This window comes from Cherax quadricarinatus, chromosome 18 (genome assembly GCF_038502225.1).
Source record: "Cherax quadricarinatus isolate ZL_2023a chromosome 18, ASM3850222v1, whole genome shotgun sequence".
In the NCBI taxonomy this organism is placed as follows: Eukaryota; Metazoa; Arthropoda; class Malacostraca; order Decapoda; family Parastacidae; genus Cherax; species Cherax quadricarinatus.
Window position 1 is genome coordinate 44,071,032 of NC_091309.1, and position 15,429 is coordinate 44,086,460.

General features: G+C 41.1%; 1 protein-coding gene across 1 annotated transcript in view; it reads right to left on the minus strand.

The window, feature by feature from the left end:
- Nucleotides 1–15,429, minus strand: part of LOC128689519 (uncharacterized) — a 292,248-nt gene that overhangs the window by 80,206 nt on the left and 196,613 nt on the right. Inside the window, exon 6 of the mRNA XM_070086504.1 lies at nt 9,617–9,751. Coding sequence (XP_069942605.1) covers nt 9,617–9,751 — 135 coding nt within the window. The remainder of the gene's footprint in view (nt 1–9,616; nt 9,752–15,429) is intronic.

Sequence of the window (15,429 nt, forward strand, 5' to 3'; positions counted from 1 at the left end):
TAATTTGTTTGGACAGTTTAAGGGTTAAATGACGCTTACCTTTATTATGGACGTGTTGATGAGTGATGAGACAGGAGGAGGGGAGATGATGAAGGAGTTCTTTTGTTTGGAAGGGAAATCCCCTTCCATAAAGACTTCAGGTAACAAGTCCTTTTCTGGGGTTACCTCCCTTCTTGGTTTTTTAATGCCACTAGGACCAGCCTGAGAGCCGCCGGACCCCTGTCGCACAAAATATCTGTCCAGAGAGAACTGTTTTTACCTTCATTTAAGATTTCAGTAAAATAGGACACAAGAGTGTCATTGTACATGTTGCCAATACATCTTGCAACACCTGTGTCAGGATAATATTCATCCATAATTGCTTGCAACTTTGTAAACATTGTACACATTTCCTTAACCATTGATGAAGGCAACTTCCTCCATCTTTCTTCCTCCTCCTCTGAAGCAAATTCCTGAGCTGTGATCTGTTGCTGTTGCACCTGACGCACTTGAAGGTCTGTAGTGGTTAGCTCTTCATTGTTGTTCTCCACCAACGCTTCCACCTCCTAGCCACAAACTTCCAACCCCATGGACTTCCTCAATGCCACAATAGATTCCACGACTGGCATAGGCTCCTTAGGGTCAGCCCCAAACCCTTCAAAATCCCTCTCTTGTACACATTGTGGCCACAATTTTCTCCAAGCAGAGTTCAAAGTCCTGCAAGTCACTCCCTCCCAAGCCTTACCTATAAGGTTTATGCAACTGAGGATACTGAAGTGATCTTTACAGAACTCTCTTACTGTTAATTCAGTGTCTGAGGTCATTTCAAAGCACTTTTGAAACACTGCTTTGGTGCACAGTTTTTTGAAGTTTGAAATGACCTGCTGGTCCATGGGCTGGAGGAGAGGAGTGGTATTAGGAGACAAAAACTCCCTCACAATTTGCTCTTGCAAGTCGTGAGGATGAGCAGGAGCATTGTCCATTACCAGGAGGTACTTGAGTGACAATTTATTTTCCAGGAGGTACTTTTTCACAGTGGGGCCAAACACATCATAGAACCAGTCCAAGAAAATATTTTTGGGGACCCATGCCTTACTTTTTGCTCCCCACATCACACACAATATAGTCTTGACAATATTGTTTTTCTTGAACACTGTAGGAGTTTCAGAGTGATATACGAGTAAAGGCTTCACTTTACAATCCCAACTAGCATTACTACACAGCATTAGAATTACCCTGTCTTTCAGAGGCTTGTGTCCTGGGAGTGCCTTTTCCTCCTGAGTAATGTAGGTCCTATTTGGCATTTTCTTCCAAAACAGGCCTGTTTTGTCACAATTAAACACTTGTTGGGGTTTTACTTTTTCAGTGTCTATGTACTCCTTAAAGTCCTGCAAATATTTTTCAGCCACTTTTTTGTCTGAACTGGCAGCCTCACCATGCCTTATCACACTGTGTATGCCACTATGATTCTTAAATCTCTCAAACTAGCCTCTGCTGGCCTTAAATTTACTAACATCAGCACTAGTTTCAGGCATTTTCTTAATGAGATCATCATGCAACTGCCTTGCCTTTTCACATATTATTGACTGAGAAATACTATCTCCTGATAATTGTTTCTCGTTTATCCACACCAACAACAGTCTCTCCACATCTTCGAGTATTTGTAATCTCTGTTTTCTAAGGGTGAGGTGTACTATCGTATTAAAAAATGAGATAATAGAAAAGTACGAAAGTGGAGTGTATATTTCAGAGTTGGAAAGGTTATATAACAAACCCCATTCAACCATCACTACTATCTTGGCCAACGGAAAGGCAATCAAGGAAGCTGTTGTTGCAAAAGGTGCAAGTATGTTTTCAAAACAAAGGTGGCAAATACTCGAAGATGTGGAGAGACTGTTGTTAGTGTGGATAAACGAGAAACAATTATCAGGAGATAGTATTTCTCAGTCAATAATATGTGAAAATGCAAGGCAGTTACATGAGGATCTCATTAAGAAAATGCCTCCAAATAGTGCTGCTGTTGATGAATTTAAGGCCAGCAAAGGCTAGTTTGAGAGATTTAAGAATCGTAGTGGCATACACAGTGTGATAAGGCATGGTGAGGCTGCCAGTTCAGACAAAAAAGCATCTGAAAAATATGTGCAGGACTTTAAGGAGTACATAGACACTGAAAAATTAAAACCCCAACAAGTGTTTAATTGTGACAAAACAGGTCTGTTTTGGAAGAAAATGCCAAACAGGACCTACATTACTCAGGAGGAAAAGGCACTCCCAGGACACAAGCCTACGAAAGACAGGCTAACTCTCATGTTTTGTAGTAATTCTAGTGGGGATTGCAAAGTGAAGCCTTTACTCGTATATCACTCTGAAGCTCCTACAGTGTTCAAGAAAAACAATATTGTCAAGACTAAATTGTGTGTGATGTGGAGAGCAAACAGTAAGGCATGGGTCACTAGAGACATGTTTACTAACTGGTTCTATGACGTGTTTGGCCCCACTGTGAAACAGTACCTCCAGGAAAATAAAATGGAACTCAAGCACCTCCTGGTAATGGACAGTAGTCCTGCTCATCCCCACGACTTGCAAGAGCAAATTGCGGGGGAGTTGAGCTTCATAAAAGTGAAGTTCTTGCCTCCTAATACCACTCCTCTCCTCCAGCCCATGGACCAGCAGGTCATTTCAAATTTCAAAAAACTGTACACCAAAGCAGTGTTTCAAAAGTGCTTTGAAGTGACCTCAGACACTGAATCGACCCTAAGAGAGTTCTGGAAAGATCACTTAAGTATCCTCAGTTGCATAAACCTTATAGGTAAGGCTTGGGAGGGAGTGACTTGCAGGACTTTGAACTCTGCTTGGAGAAAATTGTGGCCACAATGTGTACAAGAGAGGGATTTTGAAGGGTATGGGGCTGACCCTAAGGAGCCTATGCCAGTTGTGGAATCTATTGTGACATTGAGGAAGTCCATGGGGTTGGAGGTTAGTGGCGAGGATATTGAAGAGTTGGTGGAGGACGACGATGAAGAGCTAACCACTACAGAGCTGCAAGAGCTTCAGGTGCAAAGCTCAGGGATTTCCTTCAGAGGAGGAGGAAGAAAGATGGAGGAAGTTGTCTTCATCAAAGATTAAGGAAATGTGTACAATGTTTACAAAGTTGCTAGCATTTATGGATGAATATTATCCTGACACAGGTGTTGCAAGCTGCATTGGCAACTTGTACAATGACACTCTTGTGGCCCATTTTAAGGAAATCTTAAAGGGACAAGAAAAACAGAGCTCTCTGGACAGATATTTTGCACGAAAGGGGTTCAGTGACTCTCAAGCTAGTCCTAGTGGCATTAAAAAACCAAGAAGGGAGGTAACCCCAGAAAAAGACTTGTTACCTGAAGTCTTTATGGAAGGGAATTCCCCCTTCCAAATACTAGAACACCTGCATCCTCTGCCCTCCTACCATCTCATCACTCGTCAACAAGTCCACAATAAGAGTAAGTGTAATGTTATTGTTTTATTGTGCATGTATTTATTTATTTATTTATTTATTTATTTGAACATGATACATAGAAGTACAAAGAAATACAGTGGTTAAGTGTAACATGCCAAAGCCCCGTGTATGCAGAGCATTATGGGCAGGCTTAAAATTAACTCAAGATTAACTAAGCAATGATATATTCAGTGGTAAACATTATTGTAAACAAATAACAATTAAGCACAAATGAGTATTTCAAAGACAGGTCATATGGTCATTTACTGTGTTGCTGTGCATTCAGTAGAATGGAGTATTCTGTTAGATAATGTAATTAAAAATAACAAAGTTTGATTGGGTCACAGGTTAAACATTTATGAGATACAATTATTAAGTATTTATTTAGCTGAGGGTGAGTAAGTGATTTTTAAGACGAGACTTGAATCATTGTTTTCTGTGTAGGGAAATGTATATTTCATGTAAAAAAATGATTTTGTTTAATACTTTGGGGTGTCTGGAACGGATTAATTGGATTTCCATTATTTCTTATGGGGAAAATTAATTCGGTTAAAGGCTAAATCGGTTAAAGGCTAGCTCTCTGGAACGGATTAAAGGTGTTAACTGAGGGTCCACTGTAAATAGTATTTATAGGTCCGAGCAAACAAATGACGTCACAGTCCAATACCTGTCCGACTGGCACTGCCCCTCAACCTTCACAAAAAGTAGCAGCAGACATAATGAGGTAGCAGTGGCAGACAACATGAAGCAGCAGTGGCAGACAACATGAAGCAGCAGTGGCATACAACATGAAGCAGCAGTGGCAGACAACATGAAGCAGCAGTGGCAGACAACATGAAGCAGCAGTGGCAGACAACATGAAGCAGCAGTGGCAGACAACATGAAGCAGCAGTGGTATACAACATGAAGCAGCAGTGGCATACAACATGAAGCAGCAGTGGCAGACAACATGAAGCAGCAGTGGCAGACAACATGAAGCAGCAGTGGCAGACAACATGAAGCAGCAGTGGCATACAACATGAAGCAGGAGTGGCAGACAACATGAAGCAGCAGTGGCATACAACATGAAGCAGCAGTGGCATACAACATGAAGCAGCAGTGGCAGACAACATGAAGCATCAGTGGCAGACAACATGAAGCAGCAGTGGCATACAACATGAAGCAGCAGTGGCAGACAACATGAAGCAGCAGTGGCAGACAACATGAAGCAGCAGTGGCATACAACATGAAGCAGCAGTGGCATACAACATGAAGCAGCAGCGGCAGACCTTGTACCTTGAAAACAACCTTGTTGTAACCTGGTAACAACAACAATGGCTGCTGTCACCACTACTAGCCACATACGTAATGACTTGCATTTTATTCATTCTAGTGTATATATCAAGTTTCTATGTTATTAATAATGTTTATGTCATATTAGATGAATTCTGATAGATAAATATGCCGTAGAGTTGATATTAGGGATATTACTGAAGTATTTTGTCGTGCCTGGAATTCCACTGTAATGGATTAATTCAGTTTCAATTAATTTAAATGAGGAAAATTGACTCTGCAAACGAGCAAATCCAGATGCGAGCAAAGTCATGGAACAGATTAAACTCGTAAGTAGAGGTTCCACTGTAACTGAAAACTGTTGCATTAGTGAAATGCCATCAACTGAAGTGCTGTAAAGTGGGACCTGCCTGTGTTAACTCTTAACCAACCCAGTAAAAACCCTTGACTACATAAACAAAAAGGGAGAGGAAGAAAAACACATTTATGTATAAAGAAAACTCTACCATTTTCCCCTCATCTGTGGTACACTTTACACAGCACAGCAAAAGTATGTTATGGGTACACTTTTCTACTCCTCCAAAAATGCATATTTGGCCTAGCTAATATGTTGTAACAATTAGCTCTGGATATCTAATATACACTTCAGAACATTTTTCCAATTACTTCAATAAATGTACTGAACTGTAAGTGTATTTGTGCACAACTTGTTGACAGATGTGAGGGAACATGTACACTAGTGATATACAATGTGACAGTGATGGTAGACAGCCATCATACATAGGGAAAACAGAGGAACACAGAGAGGGAAGTGACAGGAAAATTAAGACTAAGAGACAGATGGTAGGAGCTTCTCCTAAGATGAAGGGAGTGCTTAGTTCACCAAACAAAGGCAGTGTTTAGTTCACCAGATGAAGGCAGTGTTTAATTCACCAGATGAAGGCAGTGCTTAGTTCACCAGATGAAGGCAGTGTTTAGTTCACCAGATGAAGGCAGTGTTTAGTTCACCAGATGAAGGCAGTGTTTAGTTCACCAGATGAAGGCAGTGTTTAGTTCACCAACAATGAGAACGAGCTTCTCCTGATACCAGTCTTTGCCACATGAAGACCCATTCAAGTTTTTTTGTACAAACTGTTTAGAAAATCTTCAATGCTATGGAGTCTGGAAACAAGACATATTGACTGAAAAATAAACCCCATGTTTAGCTAGCAGTGCTTATTAAATAAGAACCTGGGTGTTAGAACTAGACTGTAGTAAGTCACCCATTTCCCCCAGAGAGAACTTAAGTTCCACAATGGATATAAGTCACAATGCTTGACTTTCTTGGGTTGCCTTGGCTTATTAACACTCTTGAGATAATAACACAAAAATCATCAATATACTTGGAGTATACCTGGAGAAGGTTTTGGGGGTCAACGCCCTCATGGCTTGGTCCGAGACCAGGACTTGTGGTGGATCTGGGTCTTATCAACCAGGCTTTTACTGCTGGCTGCATACAAACTGATGTACAAACCACAGCCCAGCTGGTCAGGTACTGCCTTTAGGTACCTGTTCATTGCCTTCTTGAAGACAACCAGGGGTTTACTGGTAATTCCCATTATGTATGCTGGGAGGCAGTTGAACAGTCTTGGGCCCCTGACACTTACTGTGCTGTCTCTCAGTGTACTCATGGCATCCCTGCTTTTCACTGGGGGAATGTTGCATATCATGCCGAGTCTTTTGCTTTCATAGGGAGTGATTTTCGAGTGCAAGTTTGATACTAATTCCTCTAGGATTTTCCAAGTGTATATTATATGTATCTCTCTCGCCTGCATTCCAGGGAATACAAATCAAGGGCCTTTAACCATTCCCCAGTAATTTAGGTGCCTTATCATACTGATGTGTGCCATGAAAGTTCTTTGTACACTCTCCAGGTCAACAATTTCGCCTGCCTTGAAGGAGACAGTGTACAGCAATATTCCTTTGTATGGACTGATGAAGCCACTGTGTGGCGAAACGTTTCCTCAATAAAGATACCCAAGAGTTGCACATGTGTCTAATTTATCAGCAATATTCCAGCCTAGAGAGAACAAGCAATTTGAAGAGAATCATCCTGGGCTTGGTGTCCCTAGTTTTGAAGGTTCTCATTATCCATCCTATCATTTTCCTATAAGGAAATTCTTGGTATAAACCTTGGTAATAAATACCGACAAGTTGGTTTAGAAAGACACGTAAGCAAACACTATAACATATTTATTAGAAAACGTTTCGGTCCTGGGACCTTGATCACTTCTAACCGATCTAAGTGATCAAGGTCCCAGGACCGAAACGTTTTCTAATAAATATGTTATAGTGTTTGCTTACGTGTCTTTCTAAACCAAGGAAATTCTTAACATAAACAATGTATATGAGATCAAGACAGACATAAACTGCAAGTTACAATATGTAAGATATCAAGAGAGACAAACTGTAGTCAAGAGAAACATAAACAGTAAGTTACAATATACAGTGGAAACCCATCATACGATGGCATCGCGTTACATTAAATCCGCTATACGATACATTTTAAACCAAAAATTTTGCCATGCCTCACAATAAAAAACTCGCTAAACGTGATTCCAACCAAACCTGTCCGTCCAGCTTGAGCGCCTCAGCTTTCCTGCTGTCATTGTTTACAAGCCAGAATGGCCAGTTGCATGCATACATTCGATACATTTTGTATTATTCCATTGTTTATAGCACTTGTAACTCCTAAGAAAGCCACCATGGGCCCAAAGAAAGCTTCTTGTGCCAACCCTGTGGTAAAAAGGGTGAGAAATACTATCGTACCACAGTCAGGTGTTGCTGCACCACAGTCACCTGCTGCTGCACCACCATCAGCTGTTGCTGCACCACGGTCAGCTGTTGCCACACCAGTCACCTGCTGCTGCACCACCATCAGCTGTTGCTGCACCATGATCAGCTGTTGCTGCACCAGTCACCTGCTGCTGCACCACCATCAGCTGTTGCTGCACCATGGTCAGCTGTTGCTGCACCATGGTCAGCTGTTGCTGCACCACGGTCAGCTGTTGCTGCACCACGGTCAGCTGTTGCTGCACCACGGTCAGCTGTTGCTGCACCACAGTCAGCTGTTGCTGCACCACGGTCAGCTGTTGCTGCGCCATGGTCAGCTGCTGCTGCACCACGGTCACCTGCTGCTGCACCACGGTCAGCTGTTGCTGCACCACAGTCAGCTGTTGCTGCACCACAGTCAGCTGTTGCTGCACCACGGTCAGGTGTTGCTGCATCACAGTCAGCTGTTGCTGCACCACGGTCAGCTGCTGCTGCACCACGGTCAGCTGTTGCTGCACCACAGTCAGCTGTTGCTGCACCATGGTCAGCTGTTGCTGCACCACGGTCAGCTGTTGCTGCACCACAGTCAGCTGTTGCTGCACCACGGTCAGCTGCTGCTGCACCATGGTCAGCTGTTGCTGCACCACCATCAGCTGTTGCTGCACAAGTCAGGTGTTGCTGCACTAGTCACCTGCTGCTGCACCACCGTCAACTGTTGCTGCACCACGGTCAGCTGTTGCTGCACAACGCTCAGCTGTTGCTGCACCACGGTCAGCTGTTGCTGCACCACGGTCAGGTGTTGCTGCACCACGGTCAGCTGTTGCTGCACCACGGTCAACTGTTGCTGCACCACAGTCAGCTGTTGCTGCACCACGGTCAGCTGTTGCTGCACCACGGTCAGCTGTTGCTGCACCACGGTCAGCTGCTGCTGCACCACGGTCAGCTGTTGCTGCACCACGGTCAGCTGTTGCTGCACCACCATCAGCTGTTGCTGCACCAGTCAGGTGTTGCTGCACTAGTCACCTGCTGCTGCACCCCGTCAGCTGTTGCTGCACCACGGTCAGCTGTTGCTGCACCACAGTCAGCTGCTGCTGCACCACAGTCAGCTGTTGCTCCACCACAGTCAGCTGTTGCTGCACCACAGTCAGCTGTTGCTGTTGATGCACCACCATCAGCTGTACTACTGGAAGATGTGGAGAGTGTGTTGTTGGTGTGGCTTAACGGGAAACAATTACCGAGAAACGATTAACCCCAGAGGGTTAGCCACCCAGGATAACCCAAGAAAGCCAGTGCATCATCAAGGACTGTCTAACTTATTTCCATTGGGGTCCTTAATCTTGTCTCCCAGGATGCGACCCACAACAGTTGACTAACACCCATGTGAACAGGAAAAAATGCCTGGAACTAGTGCTTATATTGGTGAATTTAAGGCCAGCAAAGGTTGGTTTGAGAGATTTAAGAATTGTAGTGGCATACACAGTGTGATAAGGCATGGCGAAGCTGAAAAATTCCAACCCCAACAAGTGTTCAGTTGTGACGAAACAGGCCTGTCCTGGAAGAAAATGCCAAACAGGACCTACATTACTCAGGAGGAAAAGGCACTCCCAGGACACAAGCCTGTGAAAGACAGGATAACTCTCATGTTTTGTTGTAATGCTAGTGGGGAATGCAAAGTGAAGCTTTTACTCATGTATCATGCTGAATATCCCAGAGTGTTCAAGAAAAGCAGTGTCTCATCACTCATCAATACTCTTCAATAAAGGTAAGTGTCATTTTAACATTTATTTATGTAGTTATTGTGCATGTCTTATTGTTTTCTTTGTAGGGAAATGTATATTTCATGAATTTTTTTTTTTTTTTAAATACTCTTGGCTGTCTGGAACGGATTAATTGGATTTCCATTATTTCTTATGGGGAAAATTAACTCAGCTAACGATAATTTTGGCTAATGATGAGCTCTCAGGAACGGATTAATATTGTTAGGCGAGGGTCCACTGTATAAGAGATCAAGAGAGACAAACTGTGAGGTCAAGAGAGACATAATTTGTGAACTATGTAGAAACATTTAAAACTTACTGACAAAGGCTCCATCTTTCACCAAAGAAAGACGTACATTGGGAGATCTCTGCATGGCAGTGATGAGAATGGAATATGCCTCACGAGCACATGATTGATCATCTATCTTCTTCAGATTTACTCTTAGTAGGTAATCTGGTGGGAAAAAATGGTTATATATCAATATTTTTACTGTATTCATGGGGAAGCACTAAACCAGAATGGGTCATACAGCACTTGGGGAATGGAAGATCAATATTATTTTATATTTATGGGGAATTGCTAAAGCTGTATGGGTTATTCAGCACCCGAGAATGAGAGGTAAGTAGCTGAGTGCCTAAACAACCAGTAAAACTGTTTACTTATTAGCAAGTAAACAACCAAACTTATGAGTGTTACTGACATAACTGACAAATAACTCCTCTAGAACCAGGCTTGTCACTGACAATATAATAACTCCTCTAGAACCAGGCTTGTCACTGACAATATAATAACTCCTCTAGAACCAGGCTTGTCACTGACAATATAATAACTCCTCTAGAACCCTGCTTATCAATGACAATTTATTTATTTATTTACTTATTTATTTTATGACTTTGCAAACAGTACATTGAGATTTTGTATTTACAATAGTGGGTTGCAATGCAAAGAGAGCCTCTATTATGCCTAGGCATTATGGGCCAACTTAACATTATTGGCTTACAGACTACTTAACACTAAGGAGTATGTGGAAAAAGACACTTATGTACAGTTCAGGACATTTATTAAAGGAAACGTTTCGCCACTCGTGGCGAAACGTTTCCTTTAATAAATGTGCTGAACTGTACATAAGCGTATTTTTCCACATCTTGTCAGTATCACCATACCATTTCCTCACTAAGGAGTATATCATAGTTGTACAATAGGACAGTAATTATTTCATAGTTGTACAGTAGAATATTAATTATAAATGAATCAAAGTTTGCATAATATAAGGATATATTTATATTCGAAAATGCTTTTTGTGAAAACAATGATTCAATTATATTCCTGTCAACAATGGATAAAAGGTTCAAATTGATTGTTTCAGTTATGAGGTGGGAGTACATAGGTGAGTAAGTGTGTACTGAGCGTTTAGCATTTACTCTAGGGTGATTATGTGGCTTTTGAGAAGTCTTGAATTGATTTTCAGACTGGGTTACTTTAACCCTTTCAGGGTCCATCCCGTAGATCTACGGCTTTACGTTCAGGGTCCAAACCGTAGATCTATGCCAAAATTCTAGCGGTGTCAAATTTAGCACGAGAAGGCTGGTAGGCCTACATCTGAGAGAATGGGTCTGGGTGGTCAGTGTGCACACCATAGAAAAAATCTGGACGCCCGCATGGCATTGTGGGAACGCCGCCAAAGTAGCTTTGTTCATTGTGCCTGGCGGCAAGGAAGCTCTCACTCCCCACTCACTCTCCTGGTGAATTCTGACTCTCCTCTTCACAACTTACAGTTCTAAGACTGATGGAAGTGGAGCTGAAGACGAATTCTATGGTTTTGAACCATATGATACCATTGTGCCATATGGTACAATGGTACCATATGGTACAATGTTAACATATGGTACAATGGTGCCATGTCATACAATGGTATCATATGGTGCAATGGTATCGTATGGTAGAGTGGTACCACATGGTACAATGTACCATATAGTATATTGTACCATATGGTACATTATACCATATGGTACAGGGACCCTAATGGATATAAGTCTGTCTGACTTTTTTGGGTTATCCTAGGTTCTCCAAACATATGCTGCTAAGTATGATATGCCATGTAACTTTATTTGTGTATAACTAAATAAACTTACTTATGATGCCACATGCACTTGAGTAAGTTTATTCAGGTGTACAGAAATACAGTTACATAGATTATCATACATAGCAGCATACATATAAAATCCTAGGATAACCCAAAAAAGTCAGGGTGACTTATTTCCATAGTATCTGTATCTGTACCATATGGTGTCCTGTACTGTATGGTACTCTGTGCCATATGGTACCCTGTGCCATATGGTACCCTGTGCCATATGGTACCCTGTACCATATGGTACCCTGTACCATATGGTACCCTGTACCATATGGTACCCTGTACCATATGGTACCCTGCACCATATGGTACCCTGCATCATATGTTATCCTGTACTGCATGGTACCCTATACCATATAGTACAATGTACCATATGGTACCCTGTAACATATGATACCATGTTCCATATGGTCAATAGGTGTTGGTGGCATGAGACACCAGCCAAGACTGAGTGAATGGCGACACAAGCTAGCTACTGACTCCCCAGTTTCCGAGACAAAGTGCTTTGTCATCCACCTCAAGGAACACGTCAAGTTCCTGTACACTTATAAATGTATAATACAACATTACTAATATATAACATTATTGCATATTTTTGTTGTAAACAACTATTGTACACAAAATAATGAAAATATTAGTGTGTTTATTGTGTTGAATACAACAGTACCATATGGTACAATGAACCATATGGTATCATTGTACTATATGGAACAATGTACCATATGGTACCATTGCATCATATGGTACAATATGGTACCTTTACACCATATGGTACCATTGCACCATATGGTACCATTGTATCATATGGTACCATTGTACCAAATGGTGTCATTGTACCATATGGTACCATTGTATCACATGGTACCATTGTATCATGTGCCATTGTACCATATTGTACCATATGGTACCATTGCACCCTATAGCACCATTGTACCATATGGTACTATATGGTACTGTTGTATTCAACACAATAACCGCACTAGTATTTTCATCATTTTGTTTACAATAAACTTGTAAACAAGTTTTGTAAGCAATATAAAGATAAACAAATTAGTGCAGTTATTGTGTTGAATACAATGAGTGTACACTTATACAATATACATTATACTGGTCTCACAGACCACAAATGTTATTAGAAAAAGAAAAAAAATAGAAAAGAAAAGAAAGAAGTATAAAAAACGTAAAATAAAAAAATGGGATTTTGCGGAAGTCACTTATGTTGCCGCCACCTGGTCATTTTGGTCAACTTCCCGCCGCTGTATCTCGGTAAGTACTGATCAGAAAAAAAAAATTGTCTTATTACCTTCACAAAAATATACTCTTTAATTCTGTAAGAAAATTTTCTTTTTTTTTTTTTTTTTTAAATTTCTTAGACACTGGAGCACCACTTCAGATTTTGGCCTTGGACCCTGAAGGGGTTAATATCTTCTGGTAATAAATTCAATATTTTGGGGCCCTTGATGTGCATCGAGTTTTTACACAGTGTGATATGGACACGAGGTATATCAAAAAGAGATCTGTGTCTTGTGTTGTGGTCATGTGTCCTATTTAGGTTGGTGAGGAGAAGTTTGAGGGGGTTTATATTTGCATATATTGTTCTGTGTATGTAGTAGGCACGTGAATAAGTATGGATGTTCTTAATGGTGAGCAGATTCAGACTTTTGAAAATTGGTGGAGTATGCTGGCAGAAGTGGGAATTTGTTATCATTCTTACTGCTGCCTTTTGCTGGGTTATTAGGGGTTTTAGGTGATTGGATGTTGTTGATTCCCATGCACAAATTCCATATGTAAGATAAGGGTATATGAGTGAATGGCACAGTGCCAGGAGAGCTGATTGTGGAACGTAGTACCTTATCTTTGATAGTATGCCTACAGTCTTGGAGATTTTCTTGGTGATTTATTGTATGTGTGTCTGGAACTTAGGGCTACTGTCAAGGTGGATACCTAGGAATTTTCCCTCTGTGAGTCTTGTGACTGATGATCCATTTAGCGTTATGTTAATTGGATCATTTGCAGATTTGTTTCCAAACTGAATGAAATGGGTTTTATCAGTGTTCAGGGTAAGTTTGTTAGTCATCATCCAGGCAGATATTTTCTGTAAATCAGCACTGACTGTGTTAACATGACTCACGAAATTGTAATGACATGATTGCAAACAAACCATACCACGGGCGGGATTTGAACCCGTGGTCAGAGAGTCTCAAAACTCCAGACTGCCACGTTAGCCACTGGGCTAGCAAGCCCAGTGGCTAACGCAACGGTCTGGAGTTTTGAGACACTCTGACCACAGGTTTAAATCCCGCCCGTGGTATGGTTCGACTGTGTTAGCTAGTATGACTGTGTTTGGGTGGGAAAATACATATGTAGTGTCATCTGCAAATAATATGGGTTTGAGTAGCTGTGATGCATTCGGTATATCATTGATGTAGATGAGAAAGAGGAGTGGTCCAAGGACGCTTCCTTGTGGGACTCCTACTGTGATTGGTTGGGTGGAAGAGTTTGCATCATTTGCATACACATATTGAGTTCTGTTACTAAGGTATGACATTAGGTAGTTGAGGGAGTGGCCTCTTATACCATAGTGCATTAATTTGGAGTACAGCAGTTCATGGTCGACTGTATCGAAAGCTTTTTTTAAATCAATGAAAATGCCCAGCGGGACTTCTTTCTTTTCAAGTGCGGTATATATTAGATCTAGCATGTGTATGATAGCATCATTTGTGCTTTTATTATTCTTGAATCCAAACTGACAAGGGTTTAATATGTTGTGTGAAACGAGGTAGGAATAAATCCGTCAATGAATTAATATTTCAAAGATTTTAGAGAGCAGTGGTAAGTTAGATAATGGTCAATAGTTATTCAAGTCAGCTTGGTCACCTCCTTTATGGATCGGAGTGACCCTCGCTATTTTAAGGATTGTTCGGAAGGTAGATGATTCAATGGATTTGTTAAAGAGCGTTGCAATAATTGGTGACAATACTTGAGAAGCTTTTTTGTACATAAAAGCAGGCAAGTTGTTTATGTCTCCTGTCTTTTTTTTAAGGGTGTTTATGATGAGCGTAACTTCAATGGGGTTGGGTGGAGCAAGGAATAGTGTATTTGGGTAGGTACCTATGAGGTAGTCTGATGGACGGGTGTTTGTGCTTGGTATTTTGTGTGCTAGATTTTTTCCTATGGTGGAGAAGAAAACATTAAGTCTGTTTGCTGTTTCGGTTGGAGTGGCTAGGGGTTCATCTGATTTTGTTTGTTTGTTTTGTTTTGTTTTTGGGTAACTTTTTAGTTCCAAGAATTTCAGATTGAGTTTTCCAGGTTTTTTTCATATCACCTTTGATGTTATGTAATCTATTTTCATAATACAATTTTTTTGGCCTTTTTATCAGGCTGGTAAGTGCTGACGAGTATCTTTTCAACTGTTCTCTAGTTATTTGACCCATTCTATACTGTTTTTCATATTTGTGCTTTGTGTTAACGGATTTGAGGATGCTTGGTGTTAGCCAGAGATTATTCAGTCTCTTTGCTGTGATCTGTTTTGTTTTTCTGGGGCAATGTCTGTTATAGAGGCATTGGGCTTTTTTTAGAAAATTATTTATACATTCATTCATATCTGTATATGTTTCGAGCTCATTTTGCCAATCGATGTTATTCATAGCTGCTATATAGTTGTTAACTACTGTCTCGTTATGTAGTCTGAAGGTTACTTTAGTAATGTATTGTGACAGTTTGCCCAGATTAGTTATGAGAAAGGTTGGGTAGTGGCCTGTAGTGTTGTCTGTGATTATGCCTGAATTTAAAGGGGATATGGTGTTTGTCCAGATTTGGTCTATTAAGGAGATGCTTGTCTCGGAGATTCTTGTAGGTTTAGATATTGCTGGTAGCAACAGGCAGTTACTCATTGTGTTTGTGAATTCGGTTACTTGTGGGTCCTGGTCGTGTAGTATGTTTATGTTGAAATCTCCTGTTAGTAGTAGGTGGTCTTTATTCATGTGTGCATCAGTAATCA